At 39.8% G+C, this 20,355-nt stretch overlaps 1 protein-coding gene across 2 annotated transcripts in view; it reads left to right on the top strand.

The window, feature by feature from the left end:
- The window catches only part of rasgrf2a (Ras protein-specific guanine nucleotide-releasing factor 2a), a 45,756-nt gene that overhangs the window by 14,374 nt on the left and 11,027 nt on the right, over nt 1-20,355 (top strand). For both annotated transcript variants that reach the window (XR_010924663.1, XM_067574298.1), the window contains exons 2-19: nt 6,097-6,203; nt 8,397-8,544; nt 8,881-8,970; nt 9,049-9,302; nt 9,383-9,462; nt 9,966-10,159; nt 10,265-10,374; nt 10,454-10,572; nt 12,714-12,877; nt 13,481-13,547; nt 13,628-13,764; nt 13,842-13,924; nt 14,012-14,260; nt 14,469-14,561; nt 14,651-15,162; nt 18,301-18,426; nt 18,608-18,697; nt 19,090-19,196. Coding sequence is in view for 1 of the 2 variants with exons in the window: in XM_067574298.1 (XP_067430399.1) it covers nt 6,097-6,203; nt 8,397-8,544; nt 8,881-8,970; nt 9,049-9,302; nt 9,383-9,462; nt 9,966-10,159; nt 10,265-10,374; nt 10,454-10,572; nt 12,714-12,877; nt 13,481-13,547; nt 13,628-13,764; nt 13,842-13,924; nt 14,012-14,260; nt 14,469-14,561; nt 14,651-15,162; nt 18,301-18,426; nt 18,608-18,697; nt 19,090-19,196 (2,730 nt within the window). In the remaining variant the exon portion in view is untranslated. The remainder of the gene's footprint in view (nt 1-6,096; nt 6,204-8,396; nt 8,545-8,880; nt 8,971-9,048; nt 9,303-9,382; nt 9,463-9,965; nt 10,160-10,264; nt 10,375-10,453; nt 10,573-12,713; nt 12,878-13,480; nt 13,548-13,627; nt 13,765-13,841; nt 13,925-14,011; nt 14,261-14,468; nt 14,562-14,650; nt 15,163-18,300; nt 18,427-18,607; nt 18,698-19,089; nt 19,197-20,355) is intronic.

The raw sequence follows: 20,355 nt of genomic DNA, 5'->3' as shown, positions 1-20,355 counted from the left end.
GGCAAAGAATCCATAAAAGTATAACTTTAATATTAACAAAATATAAATACACTGTAGTGTAGACTGTTGGTAATTGGTAATACTTCAAGTCCCCCTATTTAGCATTTTTAAGCAGCATATAAACAGTTAATAAATGGTTTATAACACACAATTATGTAGTTGTAAGCAGATATATGTGTGTATTAATGTATTTGTCAACGACTATAATTCCTCTTGTGGACACCCATAAGTGTTTGCTGCTGTATAAACAGATAATGAATGACAATACAATAAAACACAGTTGTAATGATATAAAATTTGTCTTAATAGGAGAAGTTAATTACTGACAAATACTGAACATTGATAAACACATAAACTGTCCTTATTTCTGCTTATAACTATATAAGTGTGTTATGAACATTTATTAAATGTTTATAAACTGCTTATAAATGATAAATAAGGGGTCTTAAAGTTAAATGTTACCCAAAAATTAAATCTTTGTTGCATAGTTTGAGTGTTTCCATATTGCCTGAGCGTATTGAATCCCAGTTTGTGTCATCTGTGCTCTGCGAGTGAAAGAGAGATGAAGTGAATAATTCAAACTTAGTACCGTCGTCCTGCAAGTCATGTTCTGTAAGTGATGCTGAGTCTCCAGCACTAAGAGCCGGCTGCTCGCGTATTTGTGTCCGTGCACGGCAGACAGATGAACTGATTTTTGTGACTGGACATAGTGATACTGGGTGCGGGGCACGGGGCAGGGCTTAAAGCTCCCTCTGTCTGTCTGACTGTCTGTCTGTCTGTCTCTCTCTCATTGTTATCCTCCAGCTTAAAGCAGGCTTGTGGCCGGGGGAAGCCGCATTAGCAATGCAAGGAGCTGTACAAGCCTTGATGGTTATGTAAACCCTCCCTCCCCCCGAACACACACACACACACACACACACACACACACACACACATAAACAAGCCCTTAAGCCTCTCTCTGGTCCGTAGCCGCCACACGCTAGCAAGTGTCTCTCACCCGCTTATCGTTACATCATTACTACACAGGCCTACTTTCTCCCTGTGGCAGCATCAGAGGAGAGAATATATTAAATAAGTAAAAACTACAAAAATGCAGGAAAAAGTTTCTCATTATCAGCGGAAAATAGGTCTAGATGTATCATTTGGAGATTTCTCATGCTAACTCGCTAATTAATGTGGCTATAATTGACATTTTCTATGATAATGTCTGAGCTGTCAGTGTATAATGTGTTTGGCTCGTAGTGATGAACCTACAGAGAATTATCAGTGACTCTGCAGCTCCTCTCGGCTTTACGGAGCTTTATAGTGAGTTTCAGCTCATTGTTTATCTGTCCGGCTGCAACTTTACTGTTTTGGTTCACTCTCCTCATAGCGTCGTTTTCAGCCGCAGCAGGCAGCTGTTTTCAGAGAAAAAGCTCTAAAAAGCCACCGTACACTACCTGCTCAGCACCAAACAGCAAGCTGGTGAACATAGTGGAGCATTTAGCAGCTAAAGAGCCAGATATTTCCCTCAGGAGTTGGTAGAGAGTAAAAACAGAGTTAAAAGAGAGTGAATATTGGACTTATATTCACCAGGTGGACAGAAACACGACTCCACATGAATGATAATGTTGCTCCGTAACTGCTGGATGTGGAAATAAACAACTGTTTGCTAACAAGTTCAACATATCAACTTAAAGCTGATGATGTGTCAGAGTTGTGTTCACTACTTGTTTCCACTGAAAACAAGTGGACAAAAAACTCAGTTAATGCAGGTTTAAGTATATTTACATTATTTGTATCTTCCAAGTTCTCCTCCACTCAAAATCATATTTTTTCTTCTTGTTCCTTCAGTTGGATGTTTGTTCTTCTCTGTGCAGAGTTTGGTTTCATATTCATCTGCTGAAAGAGAAAAGTTTCTCTGTTTTCACCTCAAATCTCAGTTTAACACGTGCACCTACGAGCAGGATTTGTGACATCACAACCGGTTTGGAGCCGGTCATGGTCCAGTTTTGCAACTTACACAAGTGTGATGTGGAAACATGAAGCCTCCAGTGCACAAACACTGAGAATGAACTTTACAGTGAAGGAGGAAACATCTGGTGTCCAGCTGGAAAACTTTAGAAATAAACAATATTTAAATATTCACAGATTCTGGATTTTTAATGAGGGAGAAGGAGGAGATGTCATTTTGAAGATTTTAATATAAGGTAATTGAACTTCTTTTTGTAGAAAATCTTATTGGACACAAATTATTATTCAAAAAAGCGTATTTCTATACATCTGAAAACTTGTCTGAAGGGGATCTTTAAAAAGTAAATAGTACACTTTTTAAAAGTAGCTTTTCCAGTTTGAGCTCGGTGTTTAAAGAGCAACTTGCAGTTTGGCACAGAAGTGTGGAGGAAAATAATGTAGAAACAGGATTTTCACCAAAATATGTTACTATATGTAAACTATAGTGACATGTGGACTCGTTTTTGTAAGGCAGCTTTCATTATTTCAATATTATTTCATGTTATGCACCGAGGATTTGGAACATGCTCCCTCCTCATATCAGACAGGACACCTCGGTTGTTTTAAGAAGCAACTCAAAACCTCCTTCTATGACTTTGCCTTTAATTGATTTTGTTTTACCTCTATGATTTTATCTCTAGAATTTGTCTTTTACTCCTTTACTATGTCTTAACTGATATTTATCCTGTTTATGTGTATGTGTGTGTGTATGTTTATGTATGTATATATATACGCATACATATGTATATGTATAGATATATGTATGTGTGTATATGTATGTATATGTTTATATATGTATGTATGTATATATATACGCATATATAGGTGTGTGTGTGTGTATCTATGTGCTTGTGCATATGTATATATCTGTATCTATGTTTTACATTTCTTTTGTAAAGCACTTTGAGCTGCATTTTATGTCATGAAAGGTGCTCTATAAATAAAGCTTATTATTATTATTATTATTATTATTAATATCCACTTCAAAATTAGATATTGGACGTGATGTCACACAAGGTAGAGCAGCCGAGCTCAGTCAAGGTTAATAATAACTTTCCATTAGTGCTAGTTTTGACACTGATGAGACTGAAAGTATATACAGTATTTATATGAATATGACAGATCACACAGATTAATTTTTGCTCTTCCTTTCTATTCTCATCAGTCTGCAGTCGGGTAGATCAGTTTGTTTTTTGTTAAGAACTAATAATGTGCATTGTTTACTTCTCGTCAATTTCTTGTGATAAAATAATTATATAATGAAGTGATTCCTCTGTCTGTCTCTGTCACAAACAATAAAATTGTGTGAGATGTCACAAATATTTTATTTTATAGTAGAGGATTATAATCAGGTTATAATAGTGATGGATTTAACTATAAAACCAATAAATATAGACCAACAATCACACTGAGAAATCTGAAACCGCCACATTCAGATGAGCCGACTGTTACACACATGACTTGGAAATTCGTTCTTATTCATACAACTGTCATAATTAAATTTTTCACCGTGATGTATACAGGCCTAAGGAATGTATTCATGCATAAACACACAAGCGGAAGATTTACATATGCATCCATGTACTTTTTAAATTATGTATACTCTGAATTAAAACGTCCCTGAACAGGATAAGTGGGTGTAGAATATGAATGCATGGATGATTAAAATGTGACTTAACCCTTTGTCCTCACAATTTAGGTCAACATTTATAACCCTTTAATCTCAAAACTGTAACTCTGTTAAACCAAAATGCACAAACAGACACGTACTGTAAAAATCACCAGAACCTTTACAGAAGTCTGTTAAAGATACTCGTCAGTAAAACCACTTTAAAATCACAGAAAAAAAACATATAACTATGGTTCTTAAATCATAATAATCAAATTTATGACTTTTTTATTCTCCAGTAAAACAAACCTCAGCTACATCTGTGTCTGTAGCTGCAATTAATGACTATTTTCATTATCTACTAATCTGATGATTATTTTCTCGATTAATCGATTTATCATTTGGTCTATAAAACATAAGTAAACAGTTTCCTACAGCACAAAGGTGACATCTTCAAATTCAAGTCAAGTCAATTTTTATTTGTACAGTCAAATATCACAAATCACAAATTTGTCTTGGTGGGCAAGACAACATCTTCTATCCTCAGACCCTCGATATAAATAAATAAAAACTCTTTAACAGTAAAAACAAATGGAAGAAACATCAGGAAGAGCACCCGAAGGTTCAAAGGGTTAAACAAACTGAAATCAAAACTCATCGTACACCTCGTCTTTACCACAACAGTATTTCTGTCTTTTCGTCATGTGATGGTAAATGGACTGTACTTGTAAAGCGCCTCTCTACTCTAGTCTTCTGACCACTCAAAGCACTTTTACACTACGAATCACATTCACACACTGAATGGGTACAGGGGCTGCCGTGCAAGGTCCCAACCTGCCCATCAGAGGAAACTAATCATTCACACACAGATGGTACAGCCATCAGGAGCAATTTGGGTTTAAGTATCTTGCTCAAGGACACATCAACATGCAGACCGGAGGAGCCGGGAATCGAACTGCCGATCTTCCGATTAGTGGACAACGCGCTCTACCTCCTGAGCCACAGCTGTCCCGATGTTATGAGAGCTTATGATTTAAAGTTTGATTGCAAAGAATTACAAACAGCTCATAATCAAATATAAAACATATTTGAACTCTGTATGTAATGAAATACAGTATATATTCCAAGTTCTACTTCATTTGTCATTTATACAGAATAACATCTGCACAATGAAATGCTTAAGATGAGACTTGGGACAAGTAATAACAATTCTACACAACAACAACAAGATAATATATAAATATATAAAGATATAATGTAAACAAAAAATAAAGATAAAGACAGAAAAACTACGACAGATCAGGAATTTACAGTGTACAAGTGTATATAATAAATAAATAACTGGCAGCTGTTAGAGTAAAAATATATATTATGACTATCAGATGCAAATTTAGAAATATTAATTTTCTCTGTCCGCTATTTTTAGATGTGATGATGTAACGTCATTTCTGAACTAAAATCTCTTAAATAAAAAGGAAAAGGAGGCAGATGATCTTATCTAATGCACAGTAAAACACAACATTGCTATTAATTTAATAAGTGTAATAAGCAAACATTTTTCTGTCTTGAAATATTAAAGTTTTTAATGTTTTTGTGAAAATGTTTTGACCTTTTATTAGTAAAAAGTGGTAGAATTTCTCAACATCATCTCTGTTATATCTGTGGGTACCAACCGGGGACTTGGCAGAGCTGCTCCTGTAAGTTACTTAATTAGATCATTGATGGTGGTGCGGCGACGCTGGAGGGGATCTAACCTGCTGCCACACGATGACGGCTCGTAGCTCTTAATGCGTTCTGACAGAGTGGCGGGACGCGGTGCCGTAAAGACAAGCTGGTCATCTGTAACCCCCGAAGCTTCATGACACTCAATGACGACGTGAAGCTTTCACAGGATGTCAGGATCTGAATCTGATATTCAGATAAACACATATCATTGGTTATATACAGTTATTTCTTTAATTTCTGTTCGGCTGTTGCCATATTTTGATTTGGAATTATATAAGAGAAGAGATATAGTCCGCTGAAAATGGGTGTTCTTATTGATTTTGTATTGGCAACATAAGTCGGTCAACCACTCTGGTTCAGACTGAAACATTTCAACCGTGACCGGATGGATGGACATGAAACTGACGATGAATCCCGCTGACATATTTTACAATAACGTGAATTTACTGCAGAACTTCTGAACAACAGTATTACAGATTTAATAAATAACATAAAGGCTTCCTGATATTTGCAAAATTTACTGTAACAGCCTTGTTTCATAAACCGGAGTGAGAGAATGTAACAGACAAATCACAAATGTTGGCTTCTGTACTGTAAACCAGCAGCTGTTCTGCTCATTCTGACCTCATGTCATGATGTGTTGTACTGGGAATAACAAGAGAAGAAGAAGAAGAAGAGTTTTTCACAGTAGTTTCTCAGGTCATCTCGTACCTGAGCAGGAAGTCATTTATTTATTTGGTGTTTTTGTGTCTGTTTTCTCTCTAATGCAGCACTACTTCCTGGTGATTTTTGGCCACGATGGACAGAAACCTCTGGAGCTGCGGACAGAAGAGGAGTCAGACTGCAACGAGTGGGTGGAGTACATCCAGCAGGCCAGGTGAGACAGGACGGGACTCTAATACTAACACTAATATCACTGCTGTTTTTAATGTTTGATTTGCAGAGCACATTTACTCACATACTGTACTTTTTTACTCCACTACATTTATCTGGCAGCTGAAGTTACTGGTTACTCTTCAGATCAGGATTTTACAATAAAACATATGATAAGCTTTTACACTCTTTATTAGGAACACCTGTGCAAATCTAATGTAATCCAATAAAACTGCTCTGCCACGAATTCTACCTTTACAAAGCTCATACATTTACAGTTTTTGTTGACATTGTCAAAAAGGAGATAATTCTACTTTATGTTCATTATTTAGGTCGTAGTGGTGCTGAACTGGACATTATCAAAGGTGTTTCTAATGAACAAAATACTAGAAACCCCCTCAGAGCTGTTGTATTGGATTGTATTAGATTTCACATGTGTACATAATAAACTGGACAGTGAGTGTAAAAACAAGTGTCTAGTTTTGGCTCCTTCATTTCTGCTTCTCAAGGACTCATAATCCCTTTAAAAATATGTTTTTCTTTAGTAAAAGTACAACATTTCAAAGCCATATTGGCTCTTCATCAGGTCTAGAGGTGTCAAAGTCAGGGCCCTTTGTCACGTTCAACTGCCAAAGAGATAAAATGATCCAATATTTCAGCAAAAATCAAAGATTAGAGAAAAAGTCCAAAAACTGAAAACAGATTTGTGTATCAGGACTTTGTTTTTTCTTCTTTCCTCCCCCATTAATCATCTCACCACCCCTCAGATTTATCTGATGACCCTTTGGAGGGGCCTTGACCCCTAGGTTGGGAACCACTGGACTAAACTAGCTAACTGTATATAAAGTAGTGTAAACTAGCTCCACCTCCAGCAGCTACAACAGTAACATGCTGCTCTAACACTGATGCTTCACTATTAATAATCTAATGATGTCATACATAATAATATATCAGTCAGAGGGGACATTTTTCCTACATAAAAAGTATTTTTACTTTTCATACTTTAAGTACATTTAGCTGTTTATATTTCTGTACTTTATTAAGTACAGTAGTAATATTTTCTACCATGTAATTAAGTGTTTTATATACTATCAGTAACATGCAGTAGTTCTACACTTTTCATGAGTTGAGGTGTTAAATAACAACAAACTGTTCTCTACTTTCTGCTCGCTCTTTGTGCTGATACACATTTGACCACGTGTTATTCCATATTTGTGTGTGTGTGTGTGTGTGTGTGTGTGTGTGTGTGTGTGTGTGCACATGGATGTGTTCTGCTCGCAGCAGTTCACATTTAGGTCACACTGGTGCTGTATTGCTACACTGGTTACATCACAGACTTGATCTCGCCACTCGACCTCTATTTCTCTCCTCTCTCCCTCACCGAGGCTGCGTTTCCTATTTTTATCTCAACATTCAGTAGAAAATCTGATGCACATCAAAAAACCACCTTTATTTATTCTCGCAGGGTGACATGTCGGTCCGGTCTGTGACAGGGACTGCAACTTATAATTATTTTTATCGTCGATTTAACCCGCTGATTGTTTTCTGAATTAATTGTTTTTTTCCATAAAATATCAGAAAATAGTGAAAAGTGTCTGTTACAATTTCCAAAAGCCTGAATTGACGTCTTTAAATGTTCTATTCAGTCTGACCAACAGTTAAAAACCCCAAATTATTCTGTTTACTATCATATATGACAAAGAAAAGCATCAAATCTTATATTTTGGCAAGTTTTTGGCATTTTTGCTTGAAAAAATGACTAAAACAATGATTCAAATATCAAAATAAAATAAAAAAAAACATGTATTTTGCATATATTGTAAAAACTATTGTGTGTATGTAACTGTATATTCCTTATACAGTATATATAATACAGTTTTTCCTTTTTAATCTCTTCTTTAGTGTTACTTTTATAGACTTTGCTCTATTTTGTTGCCAAATTGATTATTTTATTCTATTGTAATTTAAAATATTTAAATATTTGTAAATACACTATCTGTCTATGCGTGTAGCATGTTGGGAGCTAAAACTGAATTTCATTGTGCAAACATTTAAAATGAACCTTTAAAACTGTTAATTAACTTTCTGTCAGTTGACTAATTGTTGTAGTTCCAGTCAGTTAAATCATATCTGTATATATTTAATTACAGTATATGTCTTCAAACACAATAATTCCCCCCCTCTGTCCTCCCTTTAGTTACTCCGACATCATCATCGAGCGTGAGATCCTGATGCAGAAATACATCCACCTGGTCCAGATCATGGAGACCGAGAAGATCGCAGCCAATCAGCTCCGCACTCAGCTGGAGGACCAGGACACTGAGATCGAGAGGCTTAAAGCTGAGGTATGCATGAGTGCATCCACATCTGCGTGTGCATGCATACATAAATCCACGCACGCACACACACACACACACACATGCATGTGCACAGGCGCTCTCAGATGGAGCACACTGCAGATCAAAGCATGCAAATGCATCTGGCATGATGGGAAAACACTTGAGTCAAGGGCGCATGTTTCTCTTAAATGAAAGCGCAGCAGGGCTCCAGCGATTCCTGGACCATTACTTCCTTATCATGCAACGACATATTCGTTGTTTTGATCCTCTAAAGTAGTTTCATGAATATTTTATCCTCGGTGCCAGTTCAGTATTTTCACATGGAGGTTGTTGTTGTGTTAGATTGTAGTGTTGAACAAAGCCAAGGAGAGGATGCTGCCTTACCAGAACAACCAGGAAGAAGAAGACCCTGATATTAAAAAGATCAAAAAGGTAAGTTGTTGGTGTCACTTATCAATACATAAAAAGAAATAAGAGCAAAGAGAGACACCTGGTGCTTCGGTTGTGCAGGTGCAGAGTTTCATGCGTGGCTGGCTTTGCCGGAGGAAGTGGAAGATCATCGTCCAGGACTACATCTGTTCCCCTCACGCCGAGAGCATGAGGAAGAGGAACCAGATTGTCTTCAACATGGTGGAAGCGGAGACGGAGTACGTCCACCAGCTCTCCATCCTGGTCAACTGTTTCCTCAGGCCGCTCCGCATGGCTGCCAGCTCCAAGAAACCTCCCATCAGCCACGATGACGTCAGCAGCATATTCCTCAACAGGTACGATGGAGGGAAACTTCTCGCAAATGTTTTATCTTCTAGTTTAAGAAAACTCATTCAAGCTGTTTCTGTTTTTCTAGTGAGACCATCATGTTTCTACATGAAATCTTCCATCAAGGTCTTAAAGCTCGGATCGCCAACTGGCCCACGCTGGTTCTGGGTGAGTCCTGCAGAGTTTATATGATGTCTACACAGAAAGCATTTCAGCCGCTTGTTTTTAGCATCTTCGTCGTCTTAAGCACATCTGACAGAACAGATACATTTCTACTTTAATCAATACAGCTGTAACTTGCACCTTACTTTCAGGACACTTCAAGTCTATTATCTTCTGTTTTATGCATGTAAATGCAGATGACCTATGCTCAGACATGGAGCCTGAATGCATCATGTGTAGAAACAGACTCAGGACTGCTGCTGCTCTGCTAACATGATGCTGAGGCTACACCTGTTTTTGTTTGTTTTGTCACCACACCAAGATAACGATACTTTAACGTAAAACATAAACATAACAAGTCTGTGGTTGATTAATTATCAAAGGCAATTCTCTGGTTGCAGTTCATGCCAGAATGACATAAGTCAAAGACTGTCTAGACAGTAAGAAATCAGTCTAAAAACTATTTTAAAGGTTTGTGTGTGTTTTTTTTTGTTATTTTTCACCCTCAGCGGACCTGTTTGACATCCTGCTGCCTATGCTGAACATATACCAGGAGTTTGTGCGTAACCACCAGTACAGCCTGCAGGTGCTGGCAAACTGTAAGCAGAACAGAGACTTTGACAAGCTGCTGAAACAATACGAGTCCAACGCCGCTTGCGAGGGCCGGATGTTGGAGACGTTCCTCACTTATCCCATGTTCCAGGTAGGACGCACGCTTCCACAAACACACAAAAAAATAACCAATGTATGATGTATATTCAGACAAACCTGTGTCATCAATCTCTTGTGTGTTTCGTTGATATTTTAGATCCCACGATACATCATCACTCTCCACGAGCTGCTGGCACACACACCTCATGAGCATGTGGAGCGCAAGAGCCTGGAGTTTGCCAAATCTAAACTGGAGGAGCTGTCGAAGTAAGTGTGTGTTTGAGTTTCATGAGGAGGATAAATGAAGGATGACGATAATGATACTGATGAGCGGTCGTGTTGTCAGGATGATGCATGATGAAGTGAGCGACACGGAGAACATCAGGAAGAATCTGGCCATAGAGAGGATGATTGTCGAGGGATGTGACATCCTGCTGGACACCAGTCAGACGTTTGTCAGACAAGGTGAGCTTCCTCTGCAACATCTGGCTCTCAGTTTCTCAAAGACAAATCAGTTTAGTTTTCAGTTTTCACTGTGGATGCTGTTCGATGGCGTTTTATCAAATCTTATTAGGTTTACCTTTAAAAGTTTGTAAGTAAAAAGGCTAAAATAACTATAGCTGAAAGATGTTTAACCACCTTTTTTGGCTTAGTTAATTAATGTTCATAACCTGAATATGAGCTGGGATGCATAATGTATGAAATTAAGTGTATCTGACACAGTTAGTGAACAGCTGTAACCTTTTGTGCCTCACCTGCTACTTCCTCCAAATACTGAAGATCCTCATCAAGAACTATGATGCTGATCAGATTCAAAGGTCGATCTGATATGAATCAAAGTTTAACTGAGAGATTCTTATGTCTCCGTTCTGTAAAACTACAAAAACACACAGTCTACATGCGGTCATACAGCAGTGTTACAGAGTGACGTGTCTTTTCATTCAAACAGTCTTTGATTAACAGACAGTAGCTGCAGAAAGCACATCAACCACACAACACACTCACTTTTTATTTTAATCGTTACAGAATTAACGTCATTTAGCTACAACTGATCTAATCTGCTGCCGATGATGTTTGTCATTTTAACCAGAGACAGTGACAGTCAGCTGAAAATGAGAAACCTAACCTCTCTATAAGTTCAAGTTCTTCACTGTTCAACACGTTCTCACTCACATATCAACGTTTGGTCAGGACCCCCTTTAGCGTCATTCTCCTACGCGCAGTATCACGGTCACTGTTAAAAAATAATTATATTTTATGGTGTTTAAGGTGGTTAAGGTCTGGTTAGGGTTAGGAAAAGATAATGGTTTGGGTTAAAATAAAAAATCAAATAAAAACGGCGAGGTGGTCTTGCACCGTTCTCTGTGCTGATTTACAAGTTTCTGCCAACATCATTACAAGCTATGCACCGACCCCCCCGCCTCCTAATAAGAAAGTAAGTCAGCTTATATAAATATCATGTGAAGTAACTTACGTCACTTCAGCAGTGTCGAAATGTTAATATGTTCCGTATTAGGGGTGTGCCCGAATACAAATACATTATTCGGCAAAGCACAAATAGTGGGTTTTATATGAATATTTGTTTTATACAAATATTTCAAAAATTATTTGTTTTTGGGAAGAAAAAAACCCCATCAGGGGTTAGTCCCAAGGGACTCTCCATAACCTGTTATTCCTCTTCTCCTTTCCACAAAGTTAGGTTGTAAAAAATAGTCAATAAATGAAAAGTACAAAGCAATAATCACCTTTGAAGTTCTTCTACATGTTACACGCTGTGCCGTCTCTGTGTTATGGGTGTATAAATAGGTAGAGGTCTGTCTGCAATGAGTCAATGAGTAAAGTTTTAGCTCAGTCGTCAGCACAGTCGTCTATGATCTGGGAGACTCCAGTTTGAGATCTGGTGTGTGGACCTCCTTCATAAGGTAGTTTATTCATGAACACTTATTATAACACTTTAATTTTCTAAAATTAACAGTGTCATAAAAACAAAAACAGGATTTTTTAAGCCTCTTTCCACTTTTATTCGAATACAAACACAAATCATTTTGCTGCCTCAACAAATACAAATACAAATACAAATACAAATACTGGGCCCTCTGCACATCCCTACTCCGTATTACAGATGTTGAAATGTACATATTCATATCTGTGGTTTGCAGAAACATACAATGCCAACGTTTTATTCTGGTGACCAGGGTAAAATTTGACACCTCATATAGACGTCATCAGTCTCATAATGTCTATTTCAGACGTTGTGGGAGCTCAACAGAAGTCTATCGGATTACCCAGTGCATTAAAAAGTGACACCACGGGGCCCTGACCAAGTGTTGATATGTGATGAGTTGGGAATGAGAACAGGCTGTACTGTTACATCTCATTACAGAAGTGTAAGAGACTAAAAATCTCAGGTTTCAGCTCCTCGACAATGAAGTAAGGACAAAAAGAAAAAGTTAAAATAGTTTTCCAAAGAATGAAGAGACAAGAGATTTGTTACAAGTATCTTACCAACAAGGAACTGGATCCAAAACAAACCAGCTCTTGGAAACCCGCATCCTTACTTTCCACTCACTCCTGACTCTCTCTCTCTCCATCATCATCATCATCAGGATCTCTCATCCAGCTGCCGTCCAGCAGCGAGCGGGGCATGCTCAGTAAGGTCCGTCTGGGTTCCCTCTCACTGAGGAAGGAAGGAGAGAGGCAGTGCTTTCTGTTCACCAAACACTTCCTCATCTGTACCCGAACATCTGGAGGGAAGCTTCACCTGCTGAAGGTCAGTCTCACCTGTCTACAGATATTTATGACACAACAAATAATGGAAATAATAACCATACTAATCAATAACTGACATAAAACAATTGTTAGTCGCCTTATAAGCAGTTCAGAAATGAACATCTTTAAAATAATACAACAAACAAAAACAAACCTTATCTCAAAGTAGCTCATAATTACAAGAAAAGATCTCACAATTATGAGATTTTGGATCATTATGAAACATTAAAGTCTTCTTGTATCAAATCAGTCTATAAAAACATTCCTGATGTGCAGGAAGGTCAATAATTAAGGCTTCAACAGCAAAATAAGTTTTAAAATCCATCAGTGATGCAGCATGTCCTCTTTCACCCCAAATATCACATGAGCTCTTATTATAAATGTCCTGTCATGTCTGAATAAAGCCATAAAGAACATTAAAGGGTAAGTTCACAATATTTCTGTCTTAAAACATTGTTGTCATTCAAATCCCCCCAAAAATATCTCACAAACAAAACCTTTTCCTTTAAAAGACTGAAACTATTTCCTCTTTAGCTACTATTTCAGCTCTGTTACATCTGACCTAACAAACAAATCCTCCTTTTGTTGTTTTCTCTCCCAACAGCAAGGAGGAGCTTTGTCTCTGATAGAGTGCACTCTGATTGAAGAGCTCGACGCCAGCGATGAAGACTGTGAGTATCTTTTTTTTCTTTCGTCAAATCCAATTTCTGTGACTTCACCTTTCGTTAATGTGTTATCCGTATTTTTTCAGACAACGCAGCGGGTCAAGGCTTCAACCATCTGGAGTTTAAAATAGTGGTGGAGCCTCCTGATAGTCAGTCCTTCTCCGTTGTCCTCTTGGCTCCGTCCCGCCAGGAGAAGGCCGCCTGGACCAGCGACATCAGCCAGGTAAGCCTGACTGGATGGTGATGATGGTTTTGAACTGTCAAATAAAACAGTTTTCTGATCAAGTCTCTGTGTTTCAGTGCATCGATAATATCCGATGTAACGGCCTGATGACCAGCGTGTTTGAGGAGAACTCCAAAGTTTCTGTGCCGCACATGATCAAGTAAGAAAAGGAGGATTTCTGAGAGTCTGAAGAGTCAGCTGAATACGGCGAATGAACATAAACGTGGTGTTATTTTCCTCCTTTAAGGTCCGACGCCCGACTGCATAAAGACGACGTCGACATTTGCTTCAGCAAGACGCTCAACTCCTGCAAAGTCCCACAGATCCGCTACGCCAGCGTGGAGCGGCTGCTGGAACGTCTGACAGACCTGCGTTTCCTCTCCATAGACTTCCTCAACACCTTCCTCCACACGTACAGGATCTTCACCACAGCCGCCGTGGTCATCGACAAGCTGGCTGACATCTACAAGAAGCCGTTCACCTCCATACCCGTCAGGTACTACATGTCGCTACTTCCACCTTCCACCTCATCAATCATCGTTTGTTCGTCCATCTTCTTCCTTCACTCTTCATATAACAGACTCATGCATGGCTGCCATCTTTCCATTTCCACATTCTCGTCTCATTATTCACCTCCTGTCATCCTCTTCCTCTCCTCTACCCTCCCTCCACCGCTCTTCCTCCTCTTCCTGTCACTGTTCCAGGATCGAACAACATTCATGTGATCGTCTGTCCATCATGTCCCTCTGTCCCGACTACAGTCTGAAGATCACGCAGCTCGCACTCGACCAGTCCAAGTAAATACCGATCTGGCGGACTGGTGATTCACTTGCACCAACATTTGTCAGAGACAGAGCTACACATCAACTCTTCCTCTGTCTCTCAGGTCTCTGGAGCTCTTCTTCGCGACCAACCAGGGGAGCACGTGGGGAACCGACCCCTTGAACAACAAATCCCCGAGGCTGTGCCGCAAGTTTTCCTCTCCTCCTCCCCTCTCCATCCCCTCTCGCACCTCCTCCCCGGTCCACTGCCGCAAGCTCTCCCTCAGCTCCCCGATCAGTTCCAAAGCAGGAGCGTTGGACCTTTCCACCACCCCTTCCTCCTCCGCGGCCAACTCCCCCACCTCCAGTCACAGTCCCTCCATCTCCTCTCCGCCTCCCGGCTCAACCAGGCCCCCATCTGGCTTTTCCTCCCCTCCGCCCACCGCCACACGTTCTCCAAGCCTCCCCCAGGCCTCGGGGGTGTCGTCACCGCCTCCCACCTCCACCAAAGCCCCCCTGGACCTCAGCCGCGGTCCCAGCTCCCCGGAGCTCAGTCCAGCTGCGGCGGAGGACGTCAGCGGAGAGCTGCCTCGCATCGACGCCTTCTGTGGGAAGCTGAGGCGCAGCATCCGCAGGGGTACGTAGCTGGAATAGGGAAGCACATGATTCACACTCAGTCAGTCCCATATGAACGTCAGCTCATGAGTGGGCACACGTCTTACTGTCGATTGTGGTTTAAAAACAGGTAAATGCTTTAGAATTTAGAGCTTTTCTTTCACGTAAGACTGAATTTTGAACATTAGTGCCATCTACTGCAAAACGGCAAAGCAACTACTGGTAGGAATGTGATTTATTTATTACTTCACTAACAAAGACCACGCCATTTGAACGGTATAAAAGTAGATTTATTTGGATTGTCGAGAGGGTTCAGGATTGATGAGGAGAGTGTACGGTGGGCTGGATGCAGATCGAGGACAGGGATGAAGGGGTTGATTGTCGGGGGATGAATGGGAGCTGAAGGTTGGTCCGGGTCGTGTACGGTGGGATGATGGGGTAGAGGAGAGGGATGAAGGGGGTCGATGGACCAAATGGAATCACGAAGAGGCTGGAGCGTCTAGGAACCCGGGGGTCGAGACTCAGGGAGGGGTACACATGTCTCGATGAGCTTTCTGCTTCGTCGTCCCCCTGTGGTTCCTAGAATAGGATGAGAAGAATCACTTATGTGGAAGTATTAACCCTAACGAGCATGTCTTTGATGGTGGGAGGAAACCGGAGGACCCGGCGGAAACCCACGCGAACACGGGGAGAACATGCAAACTCCACACAGAAAGGACCTGGGACGGCCAGTGTTCAAACTCAGGACCTTCTTGCTGTGAAGCACCGTGACGCCCATTGTTAGGAGAGAGGAGAAGAATGGGGTTTGGGGGGGGTGTGAGAACTGAGACGTACGGGAGAGAAAGGGGTTAGACACGCTTATACAGGTATGCACGGATGATTGAATTAGTGAGGCACAGGTGATTGAATTAGTGAAAGAGAGGGGCGTGGTCTTGTTCCTGAACTTTGTTATAATAATAACTCCATTAATATTACTCTTGAGTCTGACACATAACTGATAGTGGCCTGCCAACCCAAATAAACGAGGGAACAAGAGACATAAATGGGTCACAGTTACCCAACGGAGGAATAATCGTGCTCTTAGATCACCATCTGGCTACAGCTGACAGCTTGTTCACTACGAAAACAGCGGCAGAGCACGGGGGTCGGGAATTCTCTGACAACAAATCGGAGAGGAGAGAAAGAGAGAAAATGATAAATCGAGCTCTTGCACGGCGGCTCGAATGCCTCCCGAGATGGAAAAATGATAGATTGAAAGGGGGAAATGGAGAGTCGTCCAATAACACCCAAAACACAGCAGCTTATGACCCGATAGTTCAAAGATACACATGAACAACACACTGTCTGGCATGAAAGCTCACTCAAAGGTCACTTGCTCGTTTATTAGGTACACTAATAAAACTAATGCAGTAAAATACAACAGTCCTACCTTCATGATGATCTGTTTTAGAGATGCAGTGATTTATTTAATGGTAATTATGGAGGCTGATTGGGTCATACTGAGAGGTGTGTCTAATATTTAGTCCACCCTTCATATAAATGGGATAGAAAAACTATAAGAAAACAGTATAATCCAACACAGAAATGAGCGATTTATGATAAATTTGTGCAACTAAGAGTTGAAAGTTTGCAGAATCCGACTTGGAAAACTCATAAGATTATGAAAATGTTCTTTCATAAGGCCCAATGTGCACAAATAAGGGTGCCTGAGTGCTTTCTCAGCCCTGAGTCAGGTCCCTAACAAACTGCTCAACAGCTTTGTAGAGCTGCAGCGATTAGTTGATTAAGTGATTAGTCGACAGATAATTAATTGGCAACTATTTTGATAATCCAATATTTGTTTTGAGTCATTTTTTAAGAAAAAAAAAAGCCAAAATTTTCTCCCTCCAGCTCCTCCAGTGTGAGGAGTTGCTGCTTGCTGGTTTTGGACTGTCGGTCGGACAAAATAAGACATTTGATGATGTAACTTTGGACTCTGGGAAACTGGGACGGAAATGTTTTACTGTTTTATGATGTTTTATAGACCATTAACCAAGAAGTTAATCAACAGATTAATCATTAACCATCATCCTACTGGTTAAGACAGATCTGCAGTTTGATCAAATCCCATCTCTCCGTCTCGCTTCCTGTCATCTCTCTCTACTGTTTCTATCTAATTAAGGCATAAAATACCCCAAAAATATATAAATACTGTATATATTTTTAAAAATCATTAGTTGCAGCCCTGCTTTGTACCAGTTAATCTAGTTTAGAGTGGGGGAACGTTGGCATTAATGAATGGAGGAGACAACCAGGTTGCTTTGAAGGAAAGTCTAATCATGTTTAATGATGTTTATGAGCTGTATTATATCACAAGAAGTTTTGTTATTGGTGCATTTCCTCTGCAACAGTGTCCCTCTTTAAAGTTTTAGTAACTGATATTTCTCATAATGTTTGTTTATTATGATCTGGTTTCTATGTAAACTGTTCTCGGGTCTCTCTTTCATAAAAAGAGAAGATTTCCTGAATAAATAAATAAAGCTTAGATAACTAACCAACTCCTGTTTATACAGATTTAACTCCACGATGAGATTAAAGCAGAATCCTCTGTGTGCACATCAGGACATCTAGAACAGCAGGAAAACGTTCCTTTTGATTATCTGTGATATATTTGATAAAGTCCTGTTTGTTTTCAGTTTGTTTTGGCTGAAACAGAACTTATATCGACTTGTCTGGTTACATCATATCATCAGTTGTCCTGTATTGGTGCTCAGATGGCCACATCAATCAATACAATCAATCAAACTTTATTTGTATAGCACATTTCGTACAGGTTAATGCAATTAAAAGTGCTGCAAAGATGAGACTAACAAAATAAAATAAATTAAAAAAGATCAACATGTAATAAAACCAATTAAATACATTTAAAACAAAATAAAATAGGAACTTGATAAAACAGATGAAAGACAATGACAAATAAATAGAAAAGATGGAACAAAACATTGAATAAATATAATAAAGTAAATGATTAAATGAAAACATTCTAATCAAAAGCTAACGAGGTCTTAAGGTTTTAAGTTTATTGTATGTTTAAAGCTTATCAACAGTATCAGCTGCTCTCAGATCTTCAGTATAATCAATTTCAATGTTTAATATGTGACTTTTTTTTCCCGCCTAACAGCTGTTCTGGAGTCAGTGTCTCTGGATAAGTTTATTCCTGAAGCTCCGGCCAGCAGCGAGCCGGGCGACATGTCTCCCTGTCGCTCACCGTCGACGCCGAGGCATCTACGCTACAGACAGTCAGGAGGTACAAACACACACACACACACACACACACACACACACACACACACACACAGATACACACACACACACACACATACACACACACACACACAGATACACACTTTATACATACAGTAACATACTGAGCAGACATGTGCATGTGTGTTTCATACTGTTTTTTAACGTCTTTGCCTCCTCGTCAGTCACATCAGGGGAGAACTCTCGCTGTACGATGTCGCCGGCCTCAGCGTTCGCCATCGCCACTGCTGCCGCGGGGCACAGCAGCTCTCAGGGTGAGCACGGCAAGCCATGAAGGTCAAAAGACACACGTTTGAGGGAGGAACTGTTATTTTGTTGTAACTTCTACAATTATATAACAATTAAATGCTCTTAAGAGGCAGTTAAGTGGCAGAAATAACATGAAATCTTCTGCAGTAAAGAGTTTGTTATCATCTGTTATCATAGTTTGAGCAATTATTTTCGAGCATCAGTACAGTCTTTGTTTTGTTTGTCAAAAGTCAGCTGAATCAGCAGCTGCAGTGTTATGATTCTGAATATTTCTCGTGTGAGTCAGGAAGCAGATCCCCGTTAATGCGCCACAGTTTACAAAGAACTGGCCATGATAGAGTTAAAGGTGCTGCCTGGATTAATCTTTCTTTTTTTTTTTTTTTTTTTCCTGCTTTAGGTTTTAGTAATTCGGAGAAATCCTGTGACAAAGAATTCATCATCCGCAGAGCTGCTACCAACAGAGTTCTCAATGTGCTGCGACACTGGGTTTCCAAGCACTCCCAGGTGAGTCCACTGGCTGTGTTTCAATCAGGTGAATGTTATTTATTGAGCATGCATGAGAGATGAAAGTGAGAGTCTTTGGCGATTAGACCTCATCGTGAATGATATCAGATATGAAAGTGAGGGGGAGGTGAAGGCGATGGAGTCCAGATGGAGTCTAGATCTTGATGGTGAAGGCAGCAGATGAGGTGGTGATCTGGAATGAAGAGGAGAGGAGCGAGCTTCGTGGCCGTGGAGGTGGACGGGGGGCGGAGGAGGGTCGTGACGACAACTGACAGCAACAGAGAAGGGAACAGATTTGAAGTTTGACAGCTAAGTCGTGATTGGCAGTTAGAGATTGTGGAGGAATGAATGGTTAAAGATGGTTCAAGTTTTTCCGCATGTTCATTAGTCCTGACAGTCTGCATCCGACCCAAACCTGGACAGGAAACTCGTTAAGCAGACCTCACAGTGTCTGTCTTTGTGTCACCACCCGTCGTGTCGCCTCTCCTGTCACTCTTTCCCCCCCTGATGGAGGTGCTCTTTGCTCTGCGTGTCTTTTCTCCCACATGCAGAAAGGTCAACATCCTCCCCGGGGATCCTAAAGGACTATCATTTTCATTGAAGATTATATAAGATGCTATTTTTATACCTGGATGTTGTTGCTTTAAAAATGAATGTTAAGTCTTTTGTCATATTGATAAACACAGTTCTGGGTCAGTTCTGGGTCTGCAGACAGTGAAAGCAGAGATTGTGATGAGCAGTTATTTACCCTCAGTGGGTAAATAACCTTTAATATAAACAGCAGTTAGTTTGACAAAAACATTGATTTTGTTTCTTTTAAAAAATGAAAAAAGCTTCGGAAAACTGTCTAGAGCTGCAGTGATTAGTTGATTAATTGATTAGTTGTCAACTATTAAATAAATCGCCAACTATTTTGATCAACGATTAACAGTTTTGAGTCATTTTTTTAAGAAAAAAAAAGCCCAAATTCTCTGATTCCAGATTCTCAAATGTGAATATTTTCTGGTTTCTTTAGTCCTTTATGACAGTAATCTGGTTTGTGGACAAAACAAGACGTTTGAGGATGTTATCTTGGTCTTTGGGTAACAGTGATCGACACGTTTCATTTTATAGACAAAACAACTAATCGATTAATTGAGAAAATAATTGACAGATAATG

This window comes from Thunnus thynnus, chromosome 19 (assembly GCF_963924715.1).
Source record: "Thunnus thynnus chromosome 19, fThuThy2.1, whole genome shotgun sequence".
NCBI lineage: Eukaryota > Metazoa > Chordata > Actinopteri > Scombriformes > Scombridae > Thunnus > Thunnus thynnus.
The sequence above is the reverse complement of the archived record's forward strand: the minus strand, read 5'-3'. Positions and strand labels throughout refer to the sequence as shown.